The sequence below is a fragment of the Mastomys coucha genome, unplaced genomic scaffold, assembly GCF_008632895.1.
Source record: "Mastomys coucha isolate ucsf_1 unplaced genomic scaffold, UCSF_Mcou_1 pScaffold5, whole genome shotgun sequence".
Taxonomy (NCBI): Eukaryota; Metazoa; Chordata; class Mammalia; order Rodentia; family Muridae; genus Mastomys; species Mastomys coucha.
In genome coordinates this window covers 95842941-95855184 of record NW_022196911.1, presented here as the reverse complement: position 1 = coordinate 95855184, position 12244 = coordinate 95842941, and the positions used below count along the sequence as shown (strand labels likewise).

The 12244-nt window shown below is 42.5% G+C and overlaps 1 protein-coding gene across 2 annotated transcripts; it reads left to right on the top strand.

Annotated features, from left to right (window-relative positions):
• The first annotated feature begins 8020 nt into the window (after positions 1-8020).
• On the top strand, positions 8021-8608 carry LOC116077567 (keratin-associated protein 4-3-like). 2 transcript variants are annotated; one of them, XM_031352196.1, is made up of 2 exons: positions 8021-8477; positions 8583-8608. In XM_031352196.1, the coding sequence occupies exons 1-2, from the start codon at positions 8021-8023 to the stop codon at positions 8606-8608; spliced, it is 483 nt and encodes a 160-aa protein (XP_031208056.1). The 2 variants fall into 2 exon arrangements, with proteins under 2 accessions (XP_031208056.1, XP_031208055.1); XM_031352195.1 differs by having other exon boundaries at positions 8021-8608.
• Positions 8609-12244: the final 3636 nt, after the last annotated feature.

The following is a 12244-nucleotide window of genomic DNA, read 5'->3' as shown; positions in this document are numbered from 1 at the left end:
TGGTAACCCTCTCCCCACCCCCAGCCTGTGGATGTTCCCTTAAATATCCCACACTTCTTGTGTTCGGCATCGAACTCTGGCCAGCATGGTCACGAGATCGACCTCGGAGTCGAACTATGGCCAGTATGGTCACAAGATTGACCCCGGCGTCGAACTCTAGCCAGCAAGGTCATGAGATCGACCCGGTACCGGTATCCCCAATAAACCTCATGTGATTGCAGCAAGTTCGGTCTCTCGTGAGTCATTGGGTGGTCACGTTGTCCCGAGACTTGAGTAAGGATCTCCCCAGTTCTGGGGGTCTTTCACACCCCAGTCCCACTCATCTTCCCATCCCCTCATATCCATCTTTCACTTCCCCACAAAATAACACACACACACACACACACACACACACAGAGAGAGAGAGAGAGAGAGAGAGAGAGAGAGAGAGACAGACAGACAGACAGACAGACAGACAGAGAGACAGAGAGAGAGAGAGAGAGAGAGAGAGAGAGAGAGAGAGAGAGAGAGAGAGAAATAACAATAACAACAAAAGAAAAATAAAACAGAAAACATACCACGTTGGAAGCCGTAGTATGTCACAGGGTCTCTCATACTATATTCCTCTGTCCATAAATCTTCACTTGCAAATGTTCATTGCAATGTGTCAATGGTCTGGTTTGAAGTCTCTGGCTTCTGTGACAGCATCAATACTGAAAGCTCACTGGGTCTCCTGGTTATCCTGTTGTGGCCCTGTGTCATGGAGATCCTGAAGCTTTGGAACAGCAGGACTGGTCCTTTCTTGCATTCCAACCAACCCTTAGCAGATGGTATATATTTTGGGGTGGGCCAATTCAGAGTCCTGGATCTTGGCATGGGTGGTAGCTGGGCTGCTCAGTGCACCAGCTCTCCCTTATCTGTACCACTAGGTCAAGCTCTCTTGCACTGCTCAGGCTAGGCCATCCAATGCCACCATCGGCAGGAGGCAGGGTCAGGTCTCCTGACCTAGGAGTTGGCTCACTTGCACTCATGCCTCCAGAGTTAAGGCATGTGGTTCACTCCCCCAAGTGCTTCAGCCTGTGAGGGGCTAGGTAAGCTCTTTGGCTCTCATACCTTCGGGATGGCTCACCTGAGCCTTTGCTGTCAGGACCAGCTCCACTGTGTTGCTCAGGTGAGGTGCAGGGCCCACCCTCTAGAGTGCTACAGCCAGTGAGGGGGCAGGGATAACTCCCCTGTTCTCATGCCCGCCTTGGGGCCAGCTTTCCTGACTATTGCAGATAGAAGTGGGAGAGGAGAGGGGAGGGGCAGCATCACCTCATTGCAGATGAGTGGTGGAGTTAACTCTCCTGGGTTCTTGTCCTCAGGGTGGTTTGCCTGTGTCCCCTCCACCAGGGTTAGCTTTACTGTGCTGGCTAGGCTAGGTACATGGCCTGTTCTCCTAAGTGCTGCAGCCAGTGAGGAGCAGGGTCAGCTCATTCACTCTTATGGCCCCAGGGCCAGGTTTCCCAACTGTAATAGATGGTAATCAGTGAGGAGAAGGAGGGCATTGCCCTGGCACCCATGCCATCTCATGACAGATGAGTGGCAGGGCCAAATCTCTCTTGCTCACACCTCTGAGCCAGCTTACCTACACTTCTACTCAAACCACCAGGGCCTGTGCTACTGTGCTACTCAGACTAGGGTCAGCTCTGCTGTGCTGTACAGGTAAGGTGCAGGGTGAGAGGGATTAAGAGAGAGGTATGACCAAAGAATATTATGTACCTACATGAATTATCATGAAGAAATTCACTATTCCATTAACACTTGTGGCTTAGTTAGGATTTTACTGCTATGAACAGACACCATGACCAAGGCAAGTCTTACAAAGGACAACATGTAATTGAGGCTTGCTTACAGGTTCAGAGGTTCAGTCCATTATCATCAAGGCGGGAAACATGGCAGCATCTAGGCAGGCATGGTGCAGGATCTGCTGGAAGTTCTACATTTTCATCTGAAGGCTGACTTCCAGGCAGCTAGGGTGAAGGTCTTAAGCCCATGCCCACAGTGACACACCTACCCCAACAAGGCCACACCTACTCCAACAGGGCCACACCTTCTAATAGTCCCACACCCTGGGCCGAGCATATGTAAACCATCACAGCGTGTTAATAAGACATAGATGCATACATATGCATATATACTAATATGCATATATCTCTAGAGCCTACAAGGAGCAGATATTCCAAAACTGAGTGCCGTTTTTTATAATTAGGAGTATCAGGTTCTTCAAAATCCACAGTTTGCTGGGAGTTACACTCCACTCCTGTTCCAGTTACCATTCCTAACTGGTTATCCATCCCATAATTACACCCATATTAATTCTCAGAACTAAATGGTTCTACTTGGATTCTTTTGTGATTTTGTCATTCCCATTACTCCTATAGAGCTATATTCTGCAGCAATACTTCCTATAAAAACAAGGATGTTAGTGAACTGTCTCTACTCTGAATTTCTCCACGATGCTGGTGACTCCTTAATTGCTCCATCCTAATGACTTAATAAACAGGTCATCTCTTGGGCTAGACAGAAACAAAATGAGTTAGGTTTATGGCCCTCAAGCATAAATATATTCTTGCATATCTACTTCTCGACAACCTTTGGCCAGTTCTTTCACTTGGTGCTCTTTGTACTAGTTACTTGTCATTCTATGACTTTAAAACTTAGCAGAGTAAACACTGCACATTGTAAACACTAGTAAACACTATTAACTCACAGTGTGTGGGGGTCAGAAACAGAAACAGCACTGATGCATTGCTGGTTTCCTAGCACTTCACAAGCTTCAGAAAGATGTTGATCGGCCCTGGAGTCTTCTCTATGGAGTCAGTCTGAAAGAATTCAAATTTAAGCTCACTTCTATGATAGCTGAGAATGCCTTCTTCCTTGACACCATTGGGATAAGAGTCTCAGCACCTTTGTGGGTGTTGTATGAAGGTTTTCTCCAGCTTTTTATCACATGAATATCTCCCATGTTGGACATGAGTTCATCAAAGCCAGTGGCAGAGAGTTAAGGCATGTGGTTCACTCCCCCAAGTACTTCAGCCTATGAGGGGCTAGGCAAGCTCTTTGGCTCTCATACCTTTGGGATGGCTCACCTGAGCCTTTGCTGTCAGGACTAGCTCCACTGTGTTGCTCAGGTGAGGTGCAGGGCCCATTCTCTGGAGTGCTACAGCCAGTAAGGGGGCAGGGATAACTCTCCTACTCTCATGCCCCTCCTTGGGGCCAGCTTTCCTGACTATTGCAGGTGGAAGTGGGGGAGCAGAGGGGAGGGGCAGCATCACCTCATTGCAGATGAGTGGTGGAGTTAACTCTCCTGGGTTCTTGTCCTCAGGGTGGTTTGCCAAAACCTGCAGAAGAGAGTTTGCCAGTGAGAGTTTCCACTTTCCAAGAGGAAGTGATTTTAAAACATGAGGGGAATTTTCTTGATTAATGGTTGAGGTGGATGAACCCAGCTTACTTGGTACTACTCCTGGGCCTGTGGACCTGGGTTCTATAAGAAAACAGGCTGAGCAAGTTGTAAGGACCAAGTCAGTCAAGGAGTACTTTTCTATGGCTTCCTGCATCAGCTCCTGCCTCTGGGCTTCTGTACTGCTTGAGCTTCTGCCCTGACATCTTTCAGTGCTTCTGCCCTGATGTCTTTCAGTAACCCTTTCCTTCCCAAATTGCTTTTGGTTATGGTGTTTATCACAACAGCAAAAAATGCTAACTAAGCAAATGCCAGTGGAGGGCATGCCTCAACGAGCCATGAACCTTTCCTGTGATTCTTCCTAATGTTGGCCCTCTGTGTTACAACACCAGACTGTAACACAGAGCATTTGGTGGATAGTAGGTATGGCCAAAGCACAGCAACCATAACTGAGGCCACTTTTGAGGTTGTCTATCTAAGTAAGACACTACGGAAAACGGAGTATAATACTTCAAAACACAAAGAATGGCATTCTGTTGTAGAGTATTAAAAACGGTAAAACTAGACTTTATTGTTTAAAAATGCATACTTAGGTGAATGAATTTTGAATATAAGAAATTAATAAAGACTACTTCAAGAATTGAGACAGTGACTCTGTGGTAGAGGGAGAGAGGGAGGAAGGGACAGAAGGAGGGAGGGAGGGAGGAAGGGAAGGAGGGAGGTAGATATAATCAACAAAGACATGTAGGAATCCTACTTGAGGAAACAAAGACTCTCCACTGGGCTTTGGGTGGATAGATCCTGTAGCCAGAATTTTGCTACTTTGTACGTTTTTTTTTCTTCCCCCTTTCTCCATCCCTTCTCTTCCACCCTTTCAGCATCCTAACGCTAACACTAGATAGGAGAGAAAAATGGATAGAGGGGTGTGGACTCCCTCCCCAAAGCCCGGACAGTAAAGAACTACCATTTTGGCCCCAGCACTGCAGCTGTCTGCTTGTTGAGCGAAACCTGGCTCTGGTTACATTCAGAAGCTCCACCCCCACAGAGTAAGAAGAAAGTCATTGATTAGACTGTTACACTGATGTATTTTGGGGGAAGGGTTTTTGCCCCAGATATTTTACCTGTTGGGGGAACAAAGGAGAGACATTAAATTCAAGATGACTGAGTGACCAGAACTTGTGTTGTCTAATATTTATCTTCCCACGTGGGTAAGGTACAGTATGGCTAGCCTACCTCTTCTTATCTCTTTCAATCTCTTCCTATCTATTTCTTACTCCTATTACCAGAAGAACCCTTTATTTTATTTACGTTGGCGCAGTTGGCCAACAGAGGGGAAAGGGGGTGATATTCCAATTAGTTACTTCCTGCTGATTAAGGGTGTCAGGTTCCTAGGACAAGTTTTATCTTCACCTTGGGATATCCAATTTCTTCTTCTTCTTCTTCTTGCTGTTTCTTCTTTGTATGTGACTACTTGACAATCTCTAACCAATAATAACCAAGTAACAAACAAACAACCTATCCACCCCTCGTTGGGGCCTTAGCATTTATCTACCCTCTAAACAGTCCCCAGGATTCCAAACATCACACAATCACAGAACCTATCAGTCACTGGCAAAATTACGCCCCTGCTAGAGCACAAGGCAAATCATAGTCAGCTGCTGTGTACAATCTGAAGCAACCTCATATTCCATACCTGGGATTAAAATGAATACATATTATTATAATATAATATTTCTGTGTTTTTTAAAGAAACCAAAGTTCTCACTACAAGATACTGGCTTAATAATTATTTTATATCATGTACGAATATTCCATACACTCTTCAGTGTACCTGTGTTTTCTATAAAACCAAAGGTGATGATCATTGTGACCACCACAACCAGCAGATCTGTGGGAGGCAAGAAGGCAGTTTGGTTCAACATGACTAAGTAGCTAGTGTTAGTTCAAATATTGTTAGTCTGACCCTGATTAGGTTTTATTTAGGCATATTTAAGGACATCACAAATTGATGAAAACTTTCCTCATGATACTTAACTCAATCCCTTGCACCCAACAGAGCACACACAAATCTCTTTGAGGATCAAGGTAAGCTAAATAAGGATTGGATGTGACTACACTGACACCATCCACAAAGATGGGTTTTATAGATTGATTTATAGAACCTATTTATAAGTAGGTTCTATAGATCAACTGAGAAAAACAAGTTCATGATTAGGGGGAGGAACCCATGTGGTCTTGGCCACACAGGTAGCACAAAGGTCACGAGGCAGGCTATGCATTTCTTTCTTTGACAGAACAACATTGTACGTTTAACATTCCAGGTTCCCCTTATCTTTGAGCACAAAGACCCCTGTGCCTCCTACAACTAAATACTTACGACCAGGTATAGATAAGCAACATGTGAAGATTAAAACAAGCAAACAAACAAACAAGGTGAAATAAATCAACAATAATAGACATTGTTATTACTTCACAAATTGTCCTGAATATGTATATGATTTCATAAGAGGCCCAGCAATATCATTTAATGTATGTTCCAAACTATGTAAGTGAAGCTTAATTTTTAATATAAGGTAACATAGATGAATCCAAATTAAGGTCTATTTTTCTCTCTGTTAAAATAGCTATTTGTGTCTCTATTTAGATAAAGATATTTTCATGAAGAAAAAAGTCAGGATGAAACCCACCTATTTGCAATATATTTTATCTACATATAGAATATATAGCAGGTATTTATAAAAGAGAATGGACTATGTATTTCCATAGCATAAATGATAACTTACCAGAAAAGTCTGGTCTGCTTACCATGCATTTAAAGTACCTATTGTCACCAGACATTTTGCATTTTCAATTGCATTGATCCTGTTCCTGGATGGAATTTACAAATGTCAGCCATGTTCATTCCCATTTCCATGGTGTTTATTTGAGTTCTTTCATTATGTTACCATAAAAATATAGAAAAATAAATAGCTTTAAGAGGAAGAAATTCTATAGCAGGAAAAATTATTTGTCACTTTCTACTCTGTGTGATAAAAGAGGGATTTGTAAATGTGGTTCAGATGTTAAAAATCAATTCTACTTAAACAGATTGTGGGTAGAACTTATCCAGTATGGGGAATGATGATTTCCTCACTTCTGAGTTTCCTTTGCAATGTCAAACACTCAGTGTAAGAGTCTATATTCAGTAATTTCTCACTATAGCTTAAGCTAGAGCAGTTATTCTTACTCAGGTACGTCTGTCAGTGTTGGAAATAGAGTAGCTTACAGCAGTAAAGAGTGTTTTAAATGCTTAAAGCTCATTGTTTGTAATTCAGAATTTCTCTAATAGTTGCATACCATTGATTAAAATTTCATTAATTTGCAATCTATCTTCTTAGTTGAAATGGACACAAATGCATGCAATATGGACAAGTAAAGGGCTTGGGTCTCAAACTCTAATTCCCTTTGAGAGACTTGGAAAAGGTTCAGAATCTTCTGAGACTTTACTCCAGACCAATTAAATACCCCAGGCCAAGTAAATAAGGTTAGTTTTGGGCAGAAGTCAAGAATTAGCCAGTTTGGAACAAGGCGGTTCCACCATGCAGCCAACCATGGGAACTTCTGGCTCAGGGACTGGTATTATCTATCTGTAGACTATGACAAGAATGTATCTTGTCTTTTGGGACTGGAGAGATGGCTCAGCAGTTGCTGTGGTTGCAGAAGAGCAGAGTTTGGTTCACGGATCATACATGTCAGAGCACTCACAACTTAGCTTTCATTCCAGCTCCAATATCCTCTGTTGGCTTCTACAGACACCTACATACATCTGCATACACACACACACATATGTACACCCTCACAACCCCTACTAACAAAAATAGATCCTTAAAAAACCTGAGTATGAGTCACCCCCTCCCCAGAAGCCATAAAAAAATAGATCTTAAAAAGTAATGTATTCAGCTTTCTAAGGAGTGCAGAAATGTCTTTCTTAATCTTCTTAAATATATATAGAAATCTGTATAATTAACCTTCCATATGTACTTTTATATGCATATATGTGTGTATATTCATATAAAAGTACATATACATACATATGTATGTATGTACACATATATTTTATACATATGTATAATACATATATAGGTATATATATAGTCTGTGTAGGAGTACATGTCCATCCAGCAGAAGATCCAGCTTCCTAGACTGTAAATGATACTGTCATAGAGCTGCATCACCACAATTTTGGCTTATAGAGGGCCAAACAAGGTGAGAAGAAATTGAAGAGGGCCATGATGCATGATGCCGGGTGACGGCTCTCCTGAAGAGACTAAAACAGGAAAGACACTTGACTAATGGTTCAGCAACAGTGGACAATGAACACACCAGGAAAAGGAGCTCTTGTGTTTTATCCACCTTAAAAATGTATCCAGGAAAAGCCACTTGCCTGATGTGATAATCACCTAATTATTAACATAAACAACAACAAGGAAAGAATGCTGCATGTGAGGACAGCAGCCCCTCAGCAGGGTATAAAAGGGGATGTGGGCAGGCAGACTCCCACTTCCAAACCTTCCAACCTACCTTCTTATAAACCCATCTAGAACCTTCACCTCTGACACCATGGTCAGCTCCTGTTGTGGCTCTGTCTGCTCTGAGGAGGGCTGTGGCCAAAGCTGCTGCCAGCCCAGCTGTTGCCAGACCACCTGCTGTAGGACCACCTGCTGCCGCCCCAGCTGCTGTGTGTCCAGCTGCTGCAGACCCAGCTGCTGTGTGTCCAGCTGCTGCAGGCCCCAATGCTGCCAGTCTGTGTGCTGCCAGCCCACTTGCTGCCGTCCTAGCTGCTGTATTTCTAGCTGCTGCAGGCCCAACTGTTGCCATCCCAGCTGTTGTGGGTCCAGCTGCTGTAGACCCAGCTGCTGTGTGTCCAGCTGTTGCAGGCCCCAGTGCTGCCAGTCTGTGTGCTGCCAGCCTACCTGCTGCCGACCCAGCTGTTGTCGACCTTGCTGTGGTAGTTCCAGTTGTTGTGGATCCAGCTGCTGCAGACCCAGTTGCTGCATTTCTAGCTGCTGCAGACCCAGCTGCTGTGTGTCCAGCTGTTGCAGACCCCAGTGCTGCATCTCCAGCTGCTGCCGCCCCATCTGTTGCCAGACCACCTGCTGCAGGACCACCTGCTGCCGCCCAGCATGCTCTAGTGGTTCTTGCTGCTGAGCACTCCAGGTCCCCTGCTCTTCATCACACATAGTTCCTGATGTAGAACAAGTGTGTGCTGAGTCCCACAAGGCCCATTCTAAAGCTTCTGATGCAACTGAGATTGATTTGGACAGCAAATATATTGCCACACTCCAGCCTGCTTAGTATCTGTTTAAAATGAACACACATTTGAGCTTTCTAAACTCTTGTAATAATTTGTTCTGTGCTATATTAAAAAAAAAGCTTCCTAATAATAAATTAAAAGTTTAAAAGTACATAAGTAAAATATCACATTGTGTCTTCTTATTTTTCTTGCTGAAATTGTCTTCAGTTGCCCTTTAATGTCTTGGTAAGCTGAGACTTTATTGGGTCACACAGGGAACAGTCATCCCACTGGGTTTTTAGACCTCACGATGAGGGCTATTCTAGCATAGCTATATGTTTATAGATATGTATTCGAGGGCTAACAGACCCACAGCTAAATGTTTGGTGGAGCTCAGGAAACCCTGAGGAAGAGGGGACATAAGGATTGTAGGAGCCAGAGGGATCAGAGACTCCAGGGGAACATGGCCCACAGAATCAACTAAGCAGGGCTCTTAGAGGCTCACAGAGACAGACATCATGGGGTCTTCATGGGTCTATGCCAGGTCCTCTGTATATATGTTGTGATTATTTAGCTTGGAGGTTTTGTGGGACTTCTAACAATGGGGATGTGTGTGTCTCTGACACTTTCGACTGGTTTGGGGACCCTTTTCCTCCTTCTCCCTTTGTCTTGTCCAACCTTGACACAAGGTGGTTTGTTCCCAGTCTTACTGTACTGAGTTGTGCCATGTTCAGTTGCTATCCCTGGGAGGTATTCTCTATTCTGAAGAGAAACTGAGGAGGAGGAGTGGATCTCAGGGAGAGGAGAAGTGGTGGGGAACCTGGGGGGAGTCGAGGGAGAGGAGAATGTGGTTGGGATGTGTTGTATGAGGGAAAAATTTAAAAACATTCCAATAACAAATCCCCCCAGAAAGAAAGAAAGAAAGAAAGAAAGAAAGAAAGAAAGAAAGAAAGAAAGAAAGAAAGAAAGAAAGGAGGAAAGAGCCAAACAAATATTGGCTGGAGTCCTGAGGCAGTGAGGCCATGATTCCTCAGGCTTTAGTGGTTAAGGATGTGATCAAGACATATACAATCATTCTTGGACATGAATGTCTCCTTTGACTTTGTCTTAGGCTACACTTCCTACTTCCTTAAGAGCTATTGTGCAAATGGATACATACATTTCTAGTATATGCATGTTTTTATATTAATAAAGATTGTTTCCAAACAGGTGAACGGAACTCTTTAGCTAGGTTTAAACAGCAAGATCAGATTAAGCAATGAAAATATTTTAAGAGCAAGAAGGAAACAATCAATTGTTTGGGGGCATTTCCATTATTTCTGATACACCTATCACTCTGAAGACTGATAATACTGTTTAATATATATACATTAAAATTGTTTAATATATAACTATATATTTGATATATTCATTAAATATATCCATTCATTCATTACACATTCATTCATTTAATATATATTCATTAGTACTTAGTGAAGGTTCATTTTTCATTACAAGAAAGTGGATTGTATTATAAATAGGTGACTTTCCACTAGACACACTTATTGTATTCTATGCATGGATCATGAGGTTATAAATAAGACTGTTACCTAATTATGCATTTTAGCTACTGACAAGATTTATATCAAGAATTTGTAGAAAAAAAATAATTGTATATACTAACACAATGCTTAGCAAGATATAATCTCAGCCTGTGCCAGGCATTGGAAAGATACCATCTAGCTCCTGGATGCCAAATAGAGATGTGTTCAGTCCATTCTAACTGCACTGATGTTATAACCGACTTGTTTCATTAAGATATTCTACAAAGATGAAAAAGTTTAAAGGGAGAGAAATTACTCAAGACATTAAATCCCACCTACATAGTGAAAGTCCCGCCCTGGTTGACATTACATAGTTCTGGTGCGTTACAGTGCCATTGATCATCCATCCTGTTTGCTAGACTACCAGAGCAAGGTTTAACAAGGGGTATGTACAGTGATATCTGCTGATGTATGGCTTCCTTTCTAACAACCCAGGATGCCATCTGTAATATCGTCTCCTTAGGCTTCAGTTCCACATCAGTGCTGTGGGTCTGTTAGGCCGCAATGGTTAGAGCTCAGTGCTTCCAATTCAGGGAAATTTCCTCTGTGGTTCGGATGCTGCTGAGTGAAATGTAACTGATTTTTCAAGCTCTCTTCTGAACAGAAACAGTTATGTGATGTGGAAGATTTAAGGAGAGGGATTTCAAGCTTTGGTGGGCACTGGAATAAATGGAAGAATATTATAAACTTTCGATACACAGGGTCTAGTACAGATCTACCAATTGTATAACTATCTTGGAAAAGACTTGGGCAAAGGCAATATTTGACACTTCCCAAAGGATTCAATCGTGCGCCTAACTGTTATTGTTTATAGATTGCCAGGAGAATGTACTCCCCTATTAGTTGTTGAAAGTGTATCTGACTTTATTCTCAAATGTAGTTTCCAGTGTTGTGCTTGACCACAGGCCCTTACAAATGCTAGACTGAGCTATAGCCCTCCCTGCAGGAAGATTCCTTATTTTTCCTGAATCTACAAAGAAACATCTCCTCTAATTGCATCTTTGCGTCTTTTTTTTTTTTTTTTTTTTTTTTTTTTTTTTTTTTTTTTTTTTACTCCATTGCTGTGATGCAGCAAATTGAGCAAGCATTTTTAGTACTATGGACACATAAATGTTTAAATCTTTCCCTTTCTTTAGCACAGCAGAAAAAAACCCTAAAGTAAAAGTATGTCAATTGAGAGTTTGCTTAGCAAGCCCATGAGATGGAAGTCTTTCTGTGAGACTTATCTTTAAATGATCCCAGTGATGGCATCAATACCATCTAGTCTCTGCTTCTTCAGCCTAAGGCAACAAGAGGCAGAGCATATCCTTACCAGCAACTCTAACCTAGGCAGTGGGATGGGGATTTTGCACCCTTAAAGTCTCTATTCTGACCATAATATGAACAGATGCAAGCTAACATCTTCTCATCTAAGTACCAATCAACTTCTTCTAACATCATTATTAAAGGAAAACCTCAGTTGAGCAGTCCAGTACACCACTTAAACCACGGAACAGGACATTCCTGTGTGTCTACAAGACTTAGGGCCTCAACAAACTCAGGAAGTCTTGGAGCAAACCAGACCACTGGTGCCCAACCTTCTAATGCTGCGATTCTTCAGTACAGTTCTGCATGTTGTGATGATCCACAACCATAAAGTTATTTTCATTGCTGCTTCATAAGTGTAATTTTTCTACTGTTATGAATAGTAACCTAAGTATCTGTGTTTTATGATTGTCTTTGGCAACCCCTGTGAGAGACGACCTTTAAAGGGATCATGACACACAGGTTGCAGCCATTGAGCTAGAGAAAGAGGCAACGACATGTTGTCTAATAGAAGTTCTGATGTTTGAAACAGATGATATGGTTGGCAGGATCAGTTAAAGATAGAAGACAGATGACAAAAGAATAAGGCCATAGGGCACAACTTAGGGACATTCATTTTATGGTCTAACTCCACTCTGCAGGCAATATTTTTTTTGGCAGAAG